At 36.9% G+C, this 12,978-nt stretch overlaps 1 protein-coding gene across 5 annotated transcripts in view; it reads right to left on the bottom strand.

Annotated features, from left to right (window-relative positions):
• The window catches only part of SGCG (sarcoglycan gamma), a 145,144-nt gene that overhangs the window by 30,278 nt on the left and 101,888 nt on the right, over positions 1-12,978 (bottom strand). For 4 of the 5 annotated variants that reach the window (XM_042791921.1, XM_042791917.1, XM_042791918.1 and 1 more), the window contains one exon: positions 4,613-4,732. The exons of the other annotated variant lie outside the window; for it this stretch is intronic. In XM_042791921.1, the coding sequence (XP_042647855.1) occupies positions 4,613-4,732 (120 nt within the window). The remainder of the gene's footprint in view (positions 1-4,612; positions 4,733-12,978) is intronic. 5 annotated transcript variants of the gene reach the window in all.

The raw sequence follows: 12,978 nt of genomic DNA, 5'->3' as shown, positions 1-12,978 counted from the left end.
TGGCACATCTCTTGGTCTAAGCACCACTGTGGCTCAAAACCAAGGCAGAGAGCAGAGGGACCAAACTCCCCAGAGAAGCCCAATTGTATTACTAGTTCTCAGCCCGTGCAAACCAAGAACACTGGAGTCAGCACTAAACCCCAGCAATTACATAATTTTAATGAAAAAAAAATCTTTCTGAATGCCTCTATAAAACAGCATTGTCATTGGAGCATTCCCTCCTCACTGGAGGAGACCGAAGCCCATGCTTAGCAGTGAACAACTCTGGGGATCCCACCCTATTTTTCTCTTTTTGAATGTGAACCATGAAAAAGGAAATGAGACAGCATGTAGTCAGAGGCAGAGCTTTACTTTGCTGGCAGATACCAAAAGTGCTTGCTCCCCGCTGACCCCTCATGCTGGGCACCTAACATTTTGTATGGCATTACAAAACACTGTCCTGGGAGGTGGGACTGCAGGATTGAAGTCTCCGGGACCAAGGAGGGAACTGAGCCCAAGTCTCTCACTTCCTAAAACAGACACCCTGCTCTGAAAGCAAGGTGGATGTTGGTCTCATTTCCCAAGTAGCGAGCAATAAGATGAGAGGAAATGGCTTCAAGTTGTGCCAGGGGAGGTTTAGATTGGATATTAGGAAATATTTCTTCAACTAAAGGGTTATCAAGCATTGGTACAGGCTGCCCAGGGAAGTGGCTGAGTCTCCTTCCCTGGAGTTATTTAAAAGAGGTGTAGATGTGGTGCTTAGGGACATGGTTTAGTGGTGGACTTGGCAGTGTTAGGTTAAAGGTTGGACTTGATCTTAAAGGTCTTTTCCAACCTAAACGATTCTATGATTCTATAAACACAGGTAAGTGGTAACAGAGATTGTATCACTTGCATGGAAATAGGGGCTAATGGAAGAAAGCCAAGAGGAAACATCAGCATTAACGTGCTAGCAACAGTGGGGGTGCGCGTGTAAGAGGGAATGAAAAGGCTTATTTGCATATTCTAGAGCTGTCACCTCTAAACAAGAGTAAAACATTGCCAGCCTGTGAGAAAATGTTTTTCATTAAGTTTGAACATGTGACACCAAAAAAAAACAACCTCAGGGCAAATTGTTTTGGAAAATGGACCTAAATTGATTTATTGTCTCCATTAGCTACTTTATCTTTTAAACTGTAAAGAAATGGCATTGTTACATGAATATTACTATATTTACTATTTTATAGACTACTGTTTATGAATATAATGTAATTTAATCCTAAAATACACAAGATCAAGATATTAATTTTCTTCATGAGAGCACTGAAGTCAGCAAGATTCATTAACACCCCCCCACACCCTATCAAACAAGGACTATCTGCTCTTCAAAGTCTAACAGAATGTTTATTCATACCCTCAAACTGTCTACTACTTACCTTACCTTTTGAGCAGAAGCATTTATATTAAACACACATCTTCACATTGCACTTCAGCGTTAGCTACTCAAACTAAAAACCTTTCCATAAAACAGAGCACTAGAAAATTACTGACAATACTCAGCAAATACTTTAAGAGATTATGAAAGACAAGCCAACAGAAGGACAAGTATAAAACTGGAGAAAGGGTGATATCATATGCTTCTCCATAAAGATACTGGTCCCCTCTGCCCTGACAGCTTTTCTTTGAGAAAAGGGTAAGAAATTGCATTCTATTAACTTCTTACCTACTCATCGCCAAAATATAACCCAATACAACAGCCATGAAATAAAAATTATAATCTGTATGTGTTAGAAAGCTTTTTTGTGCAGTAGTGGAGACCATAAAATATCTGCTGAATGCTAATTATTTTTCTATTTGATATAATTTTATTTACTTGAGCCTATCTTCTCCCTTCTATGGGCAGCCTTCTAGTTGGCAAGTTTGCAGAGCAGGCAAGGGAGTGTAAAACAGGTCTCCTATAGCTATAGACTCTAGCTATTTGTGCAGGAGGATTCTGTTTCCAGCCAGTGCTGTGACTTCACTTCTTCTGCCCTGACAATATTGTTAATTATAAAGCAATCAGCTCTTTGCCAGCTGGCACACAGTTACAGGGAGGGTTTCACTGTCAGCAATGCCAACTGAACATATAAAACCCTACCAGAACAAAATGATGATGTTTGATACCTTCATAGCAGTGTAAATAATGTCTTTAAAAGATGCAGGTCACTACTGAAATACTATTAAAGAGGATATAGTTAGAGTACATGCTCCTTCAAGTAGCATTAATTGTCATGAAGGGTTAAGCTGAGCTTCATTTTCATACACTTGAATTTAAGTGTCTATGATGTAGGTGTCACAGATGAGCTAGAGGCAGAATTTAGCTGCCTAATCATATATACCTACTATCACCTAAAACACCCTTGTACATCCTGCGTGGCTTCCAGCTGCCGTGATCAAAGGAAGCATCTCCTGTTGGTAAAGCGATGCCATGTGGTGTCTCATACCCTAAGCTGTTTCAGACATTGCTGGATGCTTCTGTTTTACCACCTGAACTCAGCCACTATAGTCAAGCGAGATGAGCAAGCCACTGAGCTCACCCTAAAGCAGACGACTGCATTTGGCCGGCAGAAGAGCTCTCCACGTGCCAGGTCTTAGTGTCCCCTTCACGCTCCAGGATGCACTGACCGGGGGTTCAGCGCTGTTGTCTGAACGTGGGCATCCAGATCTGACTGTGACCCCGTGGGGTATCTGAGACACTTCGCTGATCACGGCTTTCTCCAGGCATTTGCTCTTAGGAGAACAGAGAGTCTGCTGCTATTTTATTTTACCACATGGGCCAGAAAATGACTGACTGAAACAGTATGAGGTCAAACATACCCAGTTGTTGGAAAATTACAATTCATGAGGTGTTGGGTTGGACTAGTTTATTCTTAGACTTTATCATTTTACCTGAAGTACCATAAACCACAGGTATTTTCTCTCTGCTACGTAATATTTTCATTGAAAACTGTCAGGTTTTCTTAAAATTTTTTACTGAGCTTTTCATAACTCACATAAATAAGGAGAAGTAAAGCCAAATAGTTTTCTATATTGTATATAAAAATAGTGCAAAATGCTCTTTGTGTATTTTAAGACTGAGGCAGTCTGTTTCTTACAGTATGAACTTTTCAAAATTTATTTCACATTGATCTTGTTCTCTACCTAAAATATTTAAAAAATTATCTCAGTGCGCAAAGTATAACTAATTTATCCTTCATGCTAATACTATCATTTAAATCACAATTTTAATAAATTAATTTGAAGCAATTTAGGCATGAATCTCCTCTCACATTAATTTTACATTGAAATAACCTCATTGACTTTAATGGATTTGCTTTTGAATTGTACTACACACTAGAAACGAAACAGGCAATGTGTCTTTCTACAATATCTGCTGAAGTAAACAATTACCCTTGCAGTGTAAAGATTAATATTGGATGAATCAGAATACATGTTTTAGCATAACAATTTCAACTTGTGTATGAATGATTTTTACTTACTTTGAGCAGAGACAGACCTTTTCCAAATCAGTTAACAATTATGCAGTTTTTCATATCTTTGTTAAACATGCTTTTCTATTAAAGTTTAGCATCCCTTGGGCAAACAATAATTATTTGATATGGCTTCCTGGTTAAACAAAGTTGTAATTTCAATCAGGTTAAAAAGTAAAAAACTTAAGATAAGACCCTCAGGTGTAAACAAAATTTAGTAACACATATATTATAACTTAACATTGGCTTTGAAACACTAATTGTGTAGTTACTACTGCATTTGTAGTTTTGCACAGTGAAATAATATGAATATAATGATTCAAATTAAGACCTCAAGATTTCAGAGGACTAATAATTAGCAAAAGTTAAACGTGATAGTTGCAATCAGGTTAAAAATATTAAATATGTAATTAAAAACAAGTTATGGAATAATTTCAGTATTTCCTTTGATGGACTCTTCTGCTTAAAGAGAAATCACACCTTGATGTACCTGTTTTAATGCAACCTTACACCTGGAAAATGAAGGTTGATGTTATCAGGTCATACAAGAGGAAATAGCTTTTCATGTGATAACTTTGGCATCCTACTTTGTAAATAAGTACTTTGATGATTTGCAGAAATAACCTAAGATAAACTTGTCTTTTGACAGATGACATTTTAAATATACTACAAATACCATCCTGTGACATATGTGCTACACACAGAGCAGAAATACAGTGGCTTTCACTTTGAAAGATAGAACGGTATAAAAATATCAGAGATAGTCTAAAAAGTTTTCACAAATAAAACTCAATACAACTCAAACTGAAATATCTAGAATTTTTTCAGCCTCAGTTAACAGTGTGCACTAGAATCATTAAATAATTCAGAAAAAAATGCACCAGTACAGTTCCAGTCACTAATGGCTTTAAAATCAAATACACACATACAGGTATGTATGCATATTTATATATACATATTATTATTTTGCTGTTCTAAGTTTTCACTGATTATTTATTGAAAAAGGTCAGAATATCTTCAGATTCCTAGTTCCTAATGAGGTAAAACCAGAAGTTGTGTTCACACACAATGGTGTATTTAAAAATGTCAGTTTAATTGTGCTTTTCTTAGGCTATTATTTGGGCATTTCTTAAATTGTTACAAACCTGTGACTCGAAGTTTATCTGTGCCAATTACAACCTCATTTTCATCCACTGTGAAAAGTGGCTTGCCGTTCTTTGAGTTGATCTGAAATTGCTGACCGTGGAATTCTACCATTTTAGGACCTGCAAAGCACAGTAGAATAATGGAATGATTACATCAACTTTCTGCATTTTTCTATATAAAGTGCTAATAATTCGAATTGTGGTCTTAATAATTTAGTGACTCATTTAAGTACGTTAAGGATCATGAAGCACCCAGATATTCTAAGGATAGTGGCCTTGTAATTACTGAAATTGGATAAATCTATTTACGTGATTTAATTTGTTGTTCAAAACTGTGCCTGGATTCACGCTTTCAAGTTGGGTTTCCAAGGAATTTAGGAAATCTCTCATTAATGGATCAAGACAAACATTCACGTTCTTGGTGTTGAAACTCCTAAGATTCTTTGATCAGTATGAGTCTATAATATTTTTTTTTCTTTTTTAAACACAGAAACTAATAACCAAAGTCTTTGCAGCATCATCCCTTTTGATTAGGGATGCTCAAATGCTTTAGAATTACAAATATCCCATGTAAGAGCAGGACCCTTAGCTCTTCATAACAAATTCCAGTTTATCTTCATATATCTAACAAATGTTACTGATCATGTTCTTAGAAGTGTTTCAAAAAGCTATGAGAGTATTTGCAATTGGATCTGGTACACCAAAAATTAAAATAATTGTGTGCAAGAGAGTCTTTATATATTATCACATCCTAAATTCTGTAAAACATCCTGTTCTACTGTACTGGCTTGGTAAGTGGATATGAATCAAACACTTAATGTTACCCTTTCTAACAATCTGATCAATTAAAAATACACATCACGTAAGCTTGAATGTCTATTTGATAGAGTCATCATCTAAATCTATGTTCAGAATTAAAATTATAGAGAATGGTCAAAGCAGTTAAGACTCCTTTTCAGCAATTTTTAATAAAGGTAATTCACAGACTATCCATTGGACTGAGAGGTACTGAGCTGTCTCCTTCCCCGTAAGAACCTGTCTTACCATGCTGACTCCTATAAATGTTAAATATATGCCAGGTAGTAATTCTTAAAAGAAATAGGATTTTTTTTGTTGTTAGATCTTATGTTAAAACGGCATTAGGTGATGGATGATTGGTACTGCTAAGAAATATGTTCAGGTATTTCCTAAAATCTGCATGGTAGCTGATGCAAGAGATGCATAACATAAGATTCTATACAAATTCTTTATTGCTTCACTCAGCAGATGCAAAATATTGTTTTTAATTGCCCACCAAGCATGGAATGGGTTATGGAAGTCATAATGTCCTAAACTAGGGCAACACTTTTAAGGCATGAAATCCAATATTGATTCTACTTGAAAGTAGTCAGGGCTGAACTCTGCAGTACATTGCACTCTTGTTGGATATGTGCACTCTGGCAGAGCCTTACTGATCTCAGTTTGGCTTCTTCTCTAAAGTTCCTGTGAAGCATATAACTATTTCTGAGAATTGTATTGCAAAAAGTGAGCTCAGAAAAATATCTTCCTGGTGAAAAGGTATTAAACAGTCTTTTTTTTTTTTTTTTTTTTTAACAGCGAAAGAAGCAGTTCTGTGTGCAGCAAGGATGGATGCCTATAAATGCTTTCCTAAAAAATCTTGGTTAAAATGTTTTATTGTGACTGTTTCTGCTCAGCAGCAGTAATGCAACTTCCCAATTATGTAGTATAGGTAGATCCTTGTTTATTCAAAGAAATCAAAGGCCTAAGTAAACTGGCTGTTATCAGCAGCACTGGTGCTGTAGCAGCCAGTTCCGCATCCTTCCCATTCATCCAACAGCATGATTACAGTGTTCAGCATGAATGTGGGAAACAGATCAAAGCCTCTGCTGTCTGACATGATATAGGTTGGGTGATTCAGGCACCACATTTTTGTTGGAAGGGATTTAGGAGTGATTCTCAGTCTCTTCTGTTGAAGATGTGTAGAAAAGGAAGGTGCTATTTGGAGCCTTTATTTCCTCCCCAGGAAGGGAACCCAAGTCTCCAGCTTCCAAGGTCAACACGCTGGGTAGGACTCCTGGAGAAAAGTTGTACTATCACCTTTTCATCTCCTGATCCTGCTTATTGTCGGACCTCATTCTAACAAGCATGTTATTAAAATATCTGCTAGATTAGACCCAGTAGATGAGATAGAAATGGGAATGCTTAATCTGTTGGCTCTGACAAGGTTAAGTATTTTTCTTTTCAGCGTTGTTACTGTTTTAGTAGATCTGGCATGCTGGAAACAAATATTTTTATATAGCTATAGAATATTTATTGATTAAAAAATTGTATTAATTCAGTGAAGATACTGAAGACTTACATTTTAGGTATATGAACATTAAAGTAAAGTAGGTGCCCCAAGACCTTCCACAGATTTGGTTCTAAGCTGTGAAGTTTTATAGTGTGAGTAATCTTTAAAATACTAATTAGAAAGTGCTGTAAGTGTCTTTATGCACTTATTAATATAATAAGTAATATAATCATTATAACTAGTATAACTATTGTGCAAGTCTGCAAATAATAGGCAGAAATACCTCTAAAAGAATCAGAAATATATACTGTTAATTTATACATAATTGCTAACTATTTACACACAACCACAGAAAAATAATGTGAAGAAGATATGGTATGTTTAGAGGGAGTGTTATCTCCTGATTTCCTTGGTAAAAAGGCAGTCATCTTTGCAAAAAAATTGCTGGGCCTCAATAGTGGTACTTCTGCTCTTTCCTCCTCATCACCTTGGTAGACACAGAACTTTTCACTGATTATAAATCACTGGAAAAAAAAAAAGGATTTGAAAGAACTGGAGAAGTGTGACATGATTTGCACCATGCCTAACTTGATCTCTTCTAGGAGTACATTTATCTTCTTGATTTGCTAATTTGCTGAATCTATTTCACAAGCAATCTTGTAAAAGAAACATTTTTCATGTTTCTCATAGCAAGAACAGGAAAGACCTATGTCAAACAGCATGGATTGATTAATGTAATTTATATATCTGCATATCGCCAGAAAATTGACATTTTTTTATTAATTGGATTGTTACGTAATGTAGTTTAATTCACAGAGAGATTTGACATGACAAAAAAATAGTTACAAGATATAGGAGCTGCTTTAACTGTTTGCATTTAGGATGAATATATACACACTAAATCGCATTTACATACCTTGGACCACATTCTGTTTTCTCTCACCTACCCAAAGTAAACAGGCATACATAATGAATGCATGTTGTGCACACTGACTTTCTCATCTGTCCTCTTTAATGCAAATTTCAGGCACAGTGTCCATACAGAACTTCATACAGATACAACTGGAAATGCAATATATACCAGTTTAACTAAACTGGTTTATGTTTACACGGACCCCATCCCAACAGTGACTGGAAGACAATTGGCATTCAGCCTTTCCACTCCCAGCTAATTGTTTTTAAAATTAGACCACATGAGCACATTCCTGGGCTGTCCTTTTTTATTCCACTCAATTAATATCTGATTATACCAGGCAAGGCAGAACACCTTTAACATGAGAAACTGAGGGAGTTCTACCCTAAAATAATGAGATAGGGGAAAACCTGAGAAATATCTGCTTAGATGAGGAAGAAGGGGCATAACAGGATTTGTAGAAAAGTGCTCATCCTGGCTGATTAGTACGTTTTAACAAGCTAATGAACACATCTATACCAATAAATTAGAGAAAGCCAAGGCAAAGGAGACACAAGCACTGCCAATTTCTGCTAAACCGGAGCATGCTCCGTGGCAGCATCTCAACCTCTGCCACAGAGAGACTGCCCAGTGTCCCTGACCAGGGCTTCTTCCTCACAGACCGTACGGATGAAGCTCTCCGGTTCTGGAGGGAAGTGGGTTTAGCTGAGAGTTGTGCCACGCCGTCTGCTCCAGGGCAGGCTGTGGGTCCTGGCCTGGCCTGGTTGCTAATGTAGACGTAGTCTATCCCTATTTGCTAAACACCTTCCTACTTTAGATATTTCTGGTCATGCTGTGAGTGACTCATTAGGGTGTTCAGTAATTTTTATTGCTTAAGAAAAATTTGGTGAGTATTGCTCTTTCTTTCCTGAGCAAGAATTAGGAGAATTTAAAACACCGAATTTAAGCATGTAGAGGACAGTTAGGCAGAATCTAAAAAACAGGTACATTGTGAACTATGCCCATTATATTTTAAAGCTAGGCTTGAATAAGAAAAAACTCTGCAAGCACTGAGAGCACTCACTGCACGTTATATACTTCCCAAGGGAGTCTTAACTGGTGGCTTTTTCATAGCCTTGTCCATGCTGGGTTTGTATCCAGATTTCTCTCCTTTTTGATCCTGGTCCTTGCACACTTGAATGCATCTTTAACAATAATCTTTAGATTCAGTTTTCTTAAAACAAATGCCACAGTAAAGTGTGAGAGGGATTGTTCTACAGATAATCCTCACTATCAAGGAATGGTATGGATAATAACTGATGTATTTTAAATCTTTAGAGGGAATGCTAGGGTAAACAAAATTCAAGCATATGTTTTATTCATGCTAGAGATGAGACATCTCAGAATGTGGAACAGATTCTAAAAAGCAGTAATAGGCTTCTAAAGAAATGGGAATAAATTTATGTAACCAAAAGTAGCTGTAAATTTCTCTTCACAATACACATGCACTAGCTATATTGCAATAACACTAACTGTATTGTGATCCAAGTAAGATTAATTTTCAGCTCATAAACAGCAGCCAAACTCAATATCTGAAGCTTTAATCTCCTAATTCCTAAATGCATTTTTCTTACAACCCTAGTTATATTAACTAAATGTAAATCAATTAATACTATATAATCATACTTGCTGATAAAATCCTACAATTAAAAATGTAACGTGACTGAACGCAGGGTATAGAGAGCATTTGAACTCTCTTCCCATTGTTGCCAGAGGTGTCACAGGAATTCCCAGGTCGATGGGTTATCCTTGCTAATCAGGCTGACAAATAGCTGCCTATTGTTTCTTTATACTTCCTGCTTTAACACATGCAGTTCTTATACAGACCTTGTATGTGATCATCATATCTCTTGACACTGAGGATGCCACTTTAAATGATGAAAAATTGTTCCAAAATCAGTTGACCTATTGCCAGCAAAGGAGCACACTGCTAAACAGTCTTCTTTTTGTTGTTTCTCCTTCTAACTCTTGACTCCCCTAGGGGTTTTCCAGGGAAGAAAGGTCTTTTGTTTAGTGAGCCTATTTCAGGCAAAAAGCATTTAAATAAATTTCCTTCTACTGCTTCCCAACCTTCGAATTCCACGCCAATACAAATGTAGAAGGACAAGATGGCAAAAAATCTTCTATCAAAAATGGGACTTGCCATATAATACATATCCACAGACAATGTCAATGAAGTTGGTAATGTGTAGGCAGACCCTTCAAATTCACTTAGTTTTGCCAAATACTAAGCACTTTTAGTGTGTCTTTAGATCTTCCAGAATGCTTTCCAGCACTGAAGTTATTTATTTAATTTCTTATCTTTTCTTTTCTTGCTCCCTTCTGCTATTCATAATTTCTGATAACTTATGGCTGTCACCTGTTTTGTATGCCTCACTCTACTCCTACCACCTAGAATCACTGAAGTGTTGAATATAATCCAAAATCCTGAGTGCTTTGGGGTATTGCTAGGCAATTTCATATTTTAGTTAATTTTTATTAAATTAAAGCACCTTACTTAAAATAAGATCTCAGTAAAAGTGTATTAAAAATGTAATACTCCTACAGATTCAGTTCTAGTTCCATGAGTAATACAATACCAATAAATGTAAAGCCATTATTTTCAGAAGCATAAAATTAGTCAGATTTTCATAAGGAATGGTATGGAAGTACTTGCTGGTCTTTTATTAGGAACAAATGCATTACTACAGAGAATACACAGCATGCTGCGCATATATATTTTATGTCAGTATCATAAGTCTCTCATCACCTTGAAAAACATCCCTAATACATTAATAGAACAGTTGCTGCTCCTGTTTCCTCTTTCTCTCTCAGTTCTCCTTTTAAGCAATAGATGTAACAATTGTGCCCTCTCAGATCAAAGTAAGGATGCCTTACTGTCAGCACTTCTTATACTCTGTTGTTCTCTATGTTTGAACACAAGTTTAGAGATCTTTAAAATTTTTAAAAATTGGTTATGAATGATCATGCAGACAATGGCAACACAACCTAGTGTTAGGTATTTAGGTGGTAGTACTTTATCCTCTCAGAGTGATTTAGCTAGCTAAATGTCTTCATCCATCTAGGCATTATGCTTACAAAATACTCTATTTAAGTATAAAAAAAAAATAAAACCATGTAATATTTCATTGCAAAATGGTTTACTGCATGTAGAAACCATGGCAGGAATAGGAGATCATGTTTCTCACACAGTGACTTGACAAAATGGCTATGGTGTCACTTTTCCTCTCAGGCCTAATGAATCCATAATTTGTTGCATGATGACTAACTTCAACAGAAAATGGTGAAACACACATTCCTCAGACAGATAAGGTGAAAAGGAAAGTACTAAAAGATGAGGCATGATAATTTGAAACCCTATATACAGAGAGGATCACTTATATGAGTCTTTCATCCCTGAGCAACTACTTTTAACCACCCTGTCTTCTATATAATGGATAATTCTTCCTCCAATATTTTTTTTTTTAAAAAGAAAACCAAGAGTGTATTTTTGTGAGGTCAACTCCAGCATTGTGTTTCAGGAGTATTCTATGCATGCCTACTGGATCTAGGCAGTGGACAATGTGAGAGGACCAACTGAACAGATGGGGCATGACTCATTTGCCAACATAGCTGCCTAGTGCCATTATATGTACTTTGGTGTCCTCTGCCTGGACTTCAGCTTATTTTAGGTGCCCTAGAGTATCTAAGTCTTCTACAGCAGACTAGAAAGTCTGATATGGGGTCTGTAAGCAACCTAAGCTCTTCCAGAGTGTCAGCTGAAGACTAGGCAAGATGGAATCACAGAAGAACGCAAGTCAGAGGTCACCTCTGAAGGTCAACTAGTCCTACCTCCTACTCACAGCAAGGCCAGCTTGGTTGGAAGTTAGAGGAAGGTGCTCAGTGTCTTGTCCAGGTGGAATTTAGGTGGAATTCCCTCTGAGGAAGGGGATTCAACAACCTCCCTGGGCAAGCTGTTCACATGGTTACCCATTCTAACAGTGATACTCCCCCCTGCTTCCCTTCTATCCAGCTGCATTTGCCTCACTGCAACACACGACCGTTGCCTCTTGCCCTTTTGCTGTGTACCTCTGAGAAGAGTCTGGCTTTGTCTTGTCTCTAGCCCTTCTAGTAGCAGGCAGAAGTTAGAAGCCCCCTTTAAGCCTTCTTTTTTGCAGGTTAAACACAACTTCTTCAGCCTCTTATACTTCATGTGCTTCCATTCCTTGACCATCTTAATGGTTCCCTGTGTGACTCTCCTCAGCTTGCTCACACCTTTGTCATATTGGAGAGGGCTTAACACAGTATTCCAGATTCAGTCTCTCAGGGGTGGAATGATGGAACCCTGTTATTAGACCTCACTGCCACAAGGGTACACTGCAGGTATGTGTTCAAGTAGTCCACCAGGATGGGGTGGGCATCTTTGGCATACCTGCTGCAAAAAAGAGTGATCTAGCTCCTTTTTTGGGCATTAATTGCCATCAGGAGTGTTGCTAGCTTTGAGAAGAAAGTAGTTACACTTGAAATGACTAGGGTTTTAAATGTACTTAATTATCCAAATTCTGTAATAGATTATAGTCACAATAAATTTCAGCTATTTTAAGCTAACCTTTACAAATTCATCTAGCATTAACCAATGCCAACAACTCAATCTTCTTATTACTTTAAAGGAAGGAAGCGCAGGAACTGCCCTCACCTTTAGCAATAACTATTACCTTCAAAATATCATTCAATGACTGATGTTAATGATTACTATACCATATGAACCAAAATATGTTTGGGATTGCAAATTTACTGAAGACTGTCAAAGTCAAGAAGGTTATAAAATGTTTAATAATTCCCCTTTTTTCACTTATTTTTAATTCCTTTCTCCCACTGAAATAAAGAGAGAAGGGGGCTAACTCAGATCAGTAAATGCTCTCTGATGAGAGACAGGTATCCACTATCTCTTTCTTTTTCCAAAAAAAAAAAAATTTCACAAACATTAGCCTTTTTTTAAGAGCTACATTCTGTGGACTTATATGCATATTGCTTTTCTCTTCTTCTAGACACAGTTAGAAGGTAAGTGACAGAAGAGGATTAAAATCGCCTTGGCCAGGTTAAATTTCCCCTTAACAGTGATGCTGGCATATTTAAGCAAGTTGA

This window comes from Tyto alba, unplaced genomic scaffold (genome assembly GCF_018691265.1).
Source record: "Tyto alba isolate M040663 unplaced genomic scaffold, T.alba_DEE_v4.0 Super-Scaffold_2, whole genome shotgun sequence".
NCBI lineage: Eukaryota > Metazoa > Chordata > Aves > Strigiformes > Tytonidae > Tyto > Tyto alba.
This window is presented reverse-complemented; position numbering and strand designations above follow the sequence as displayed.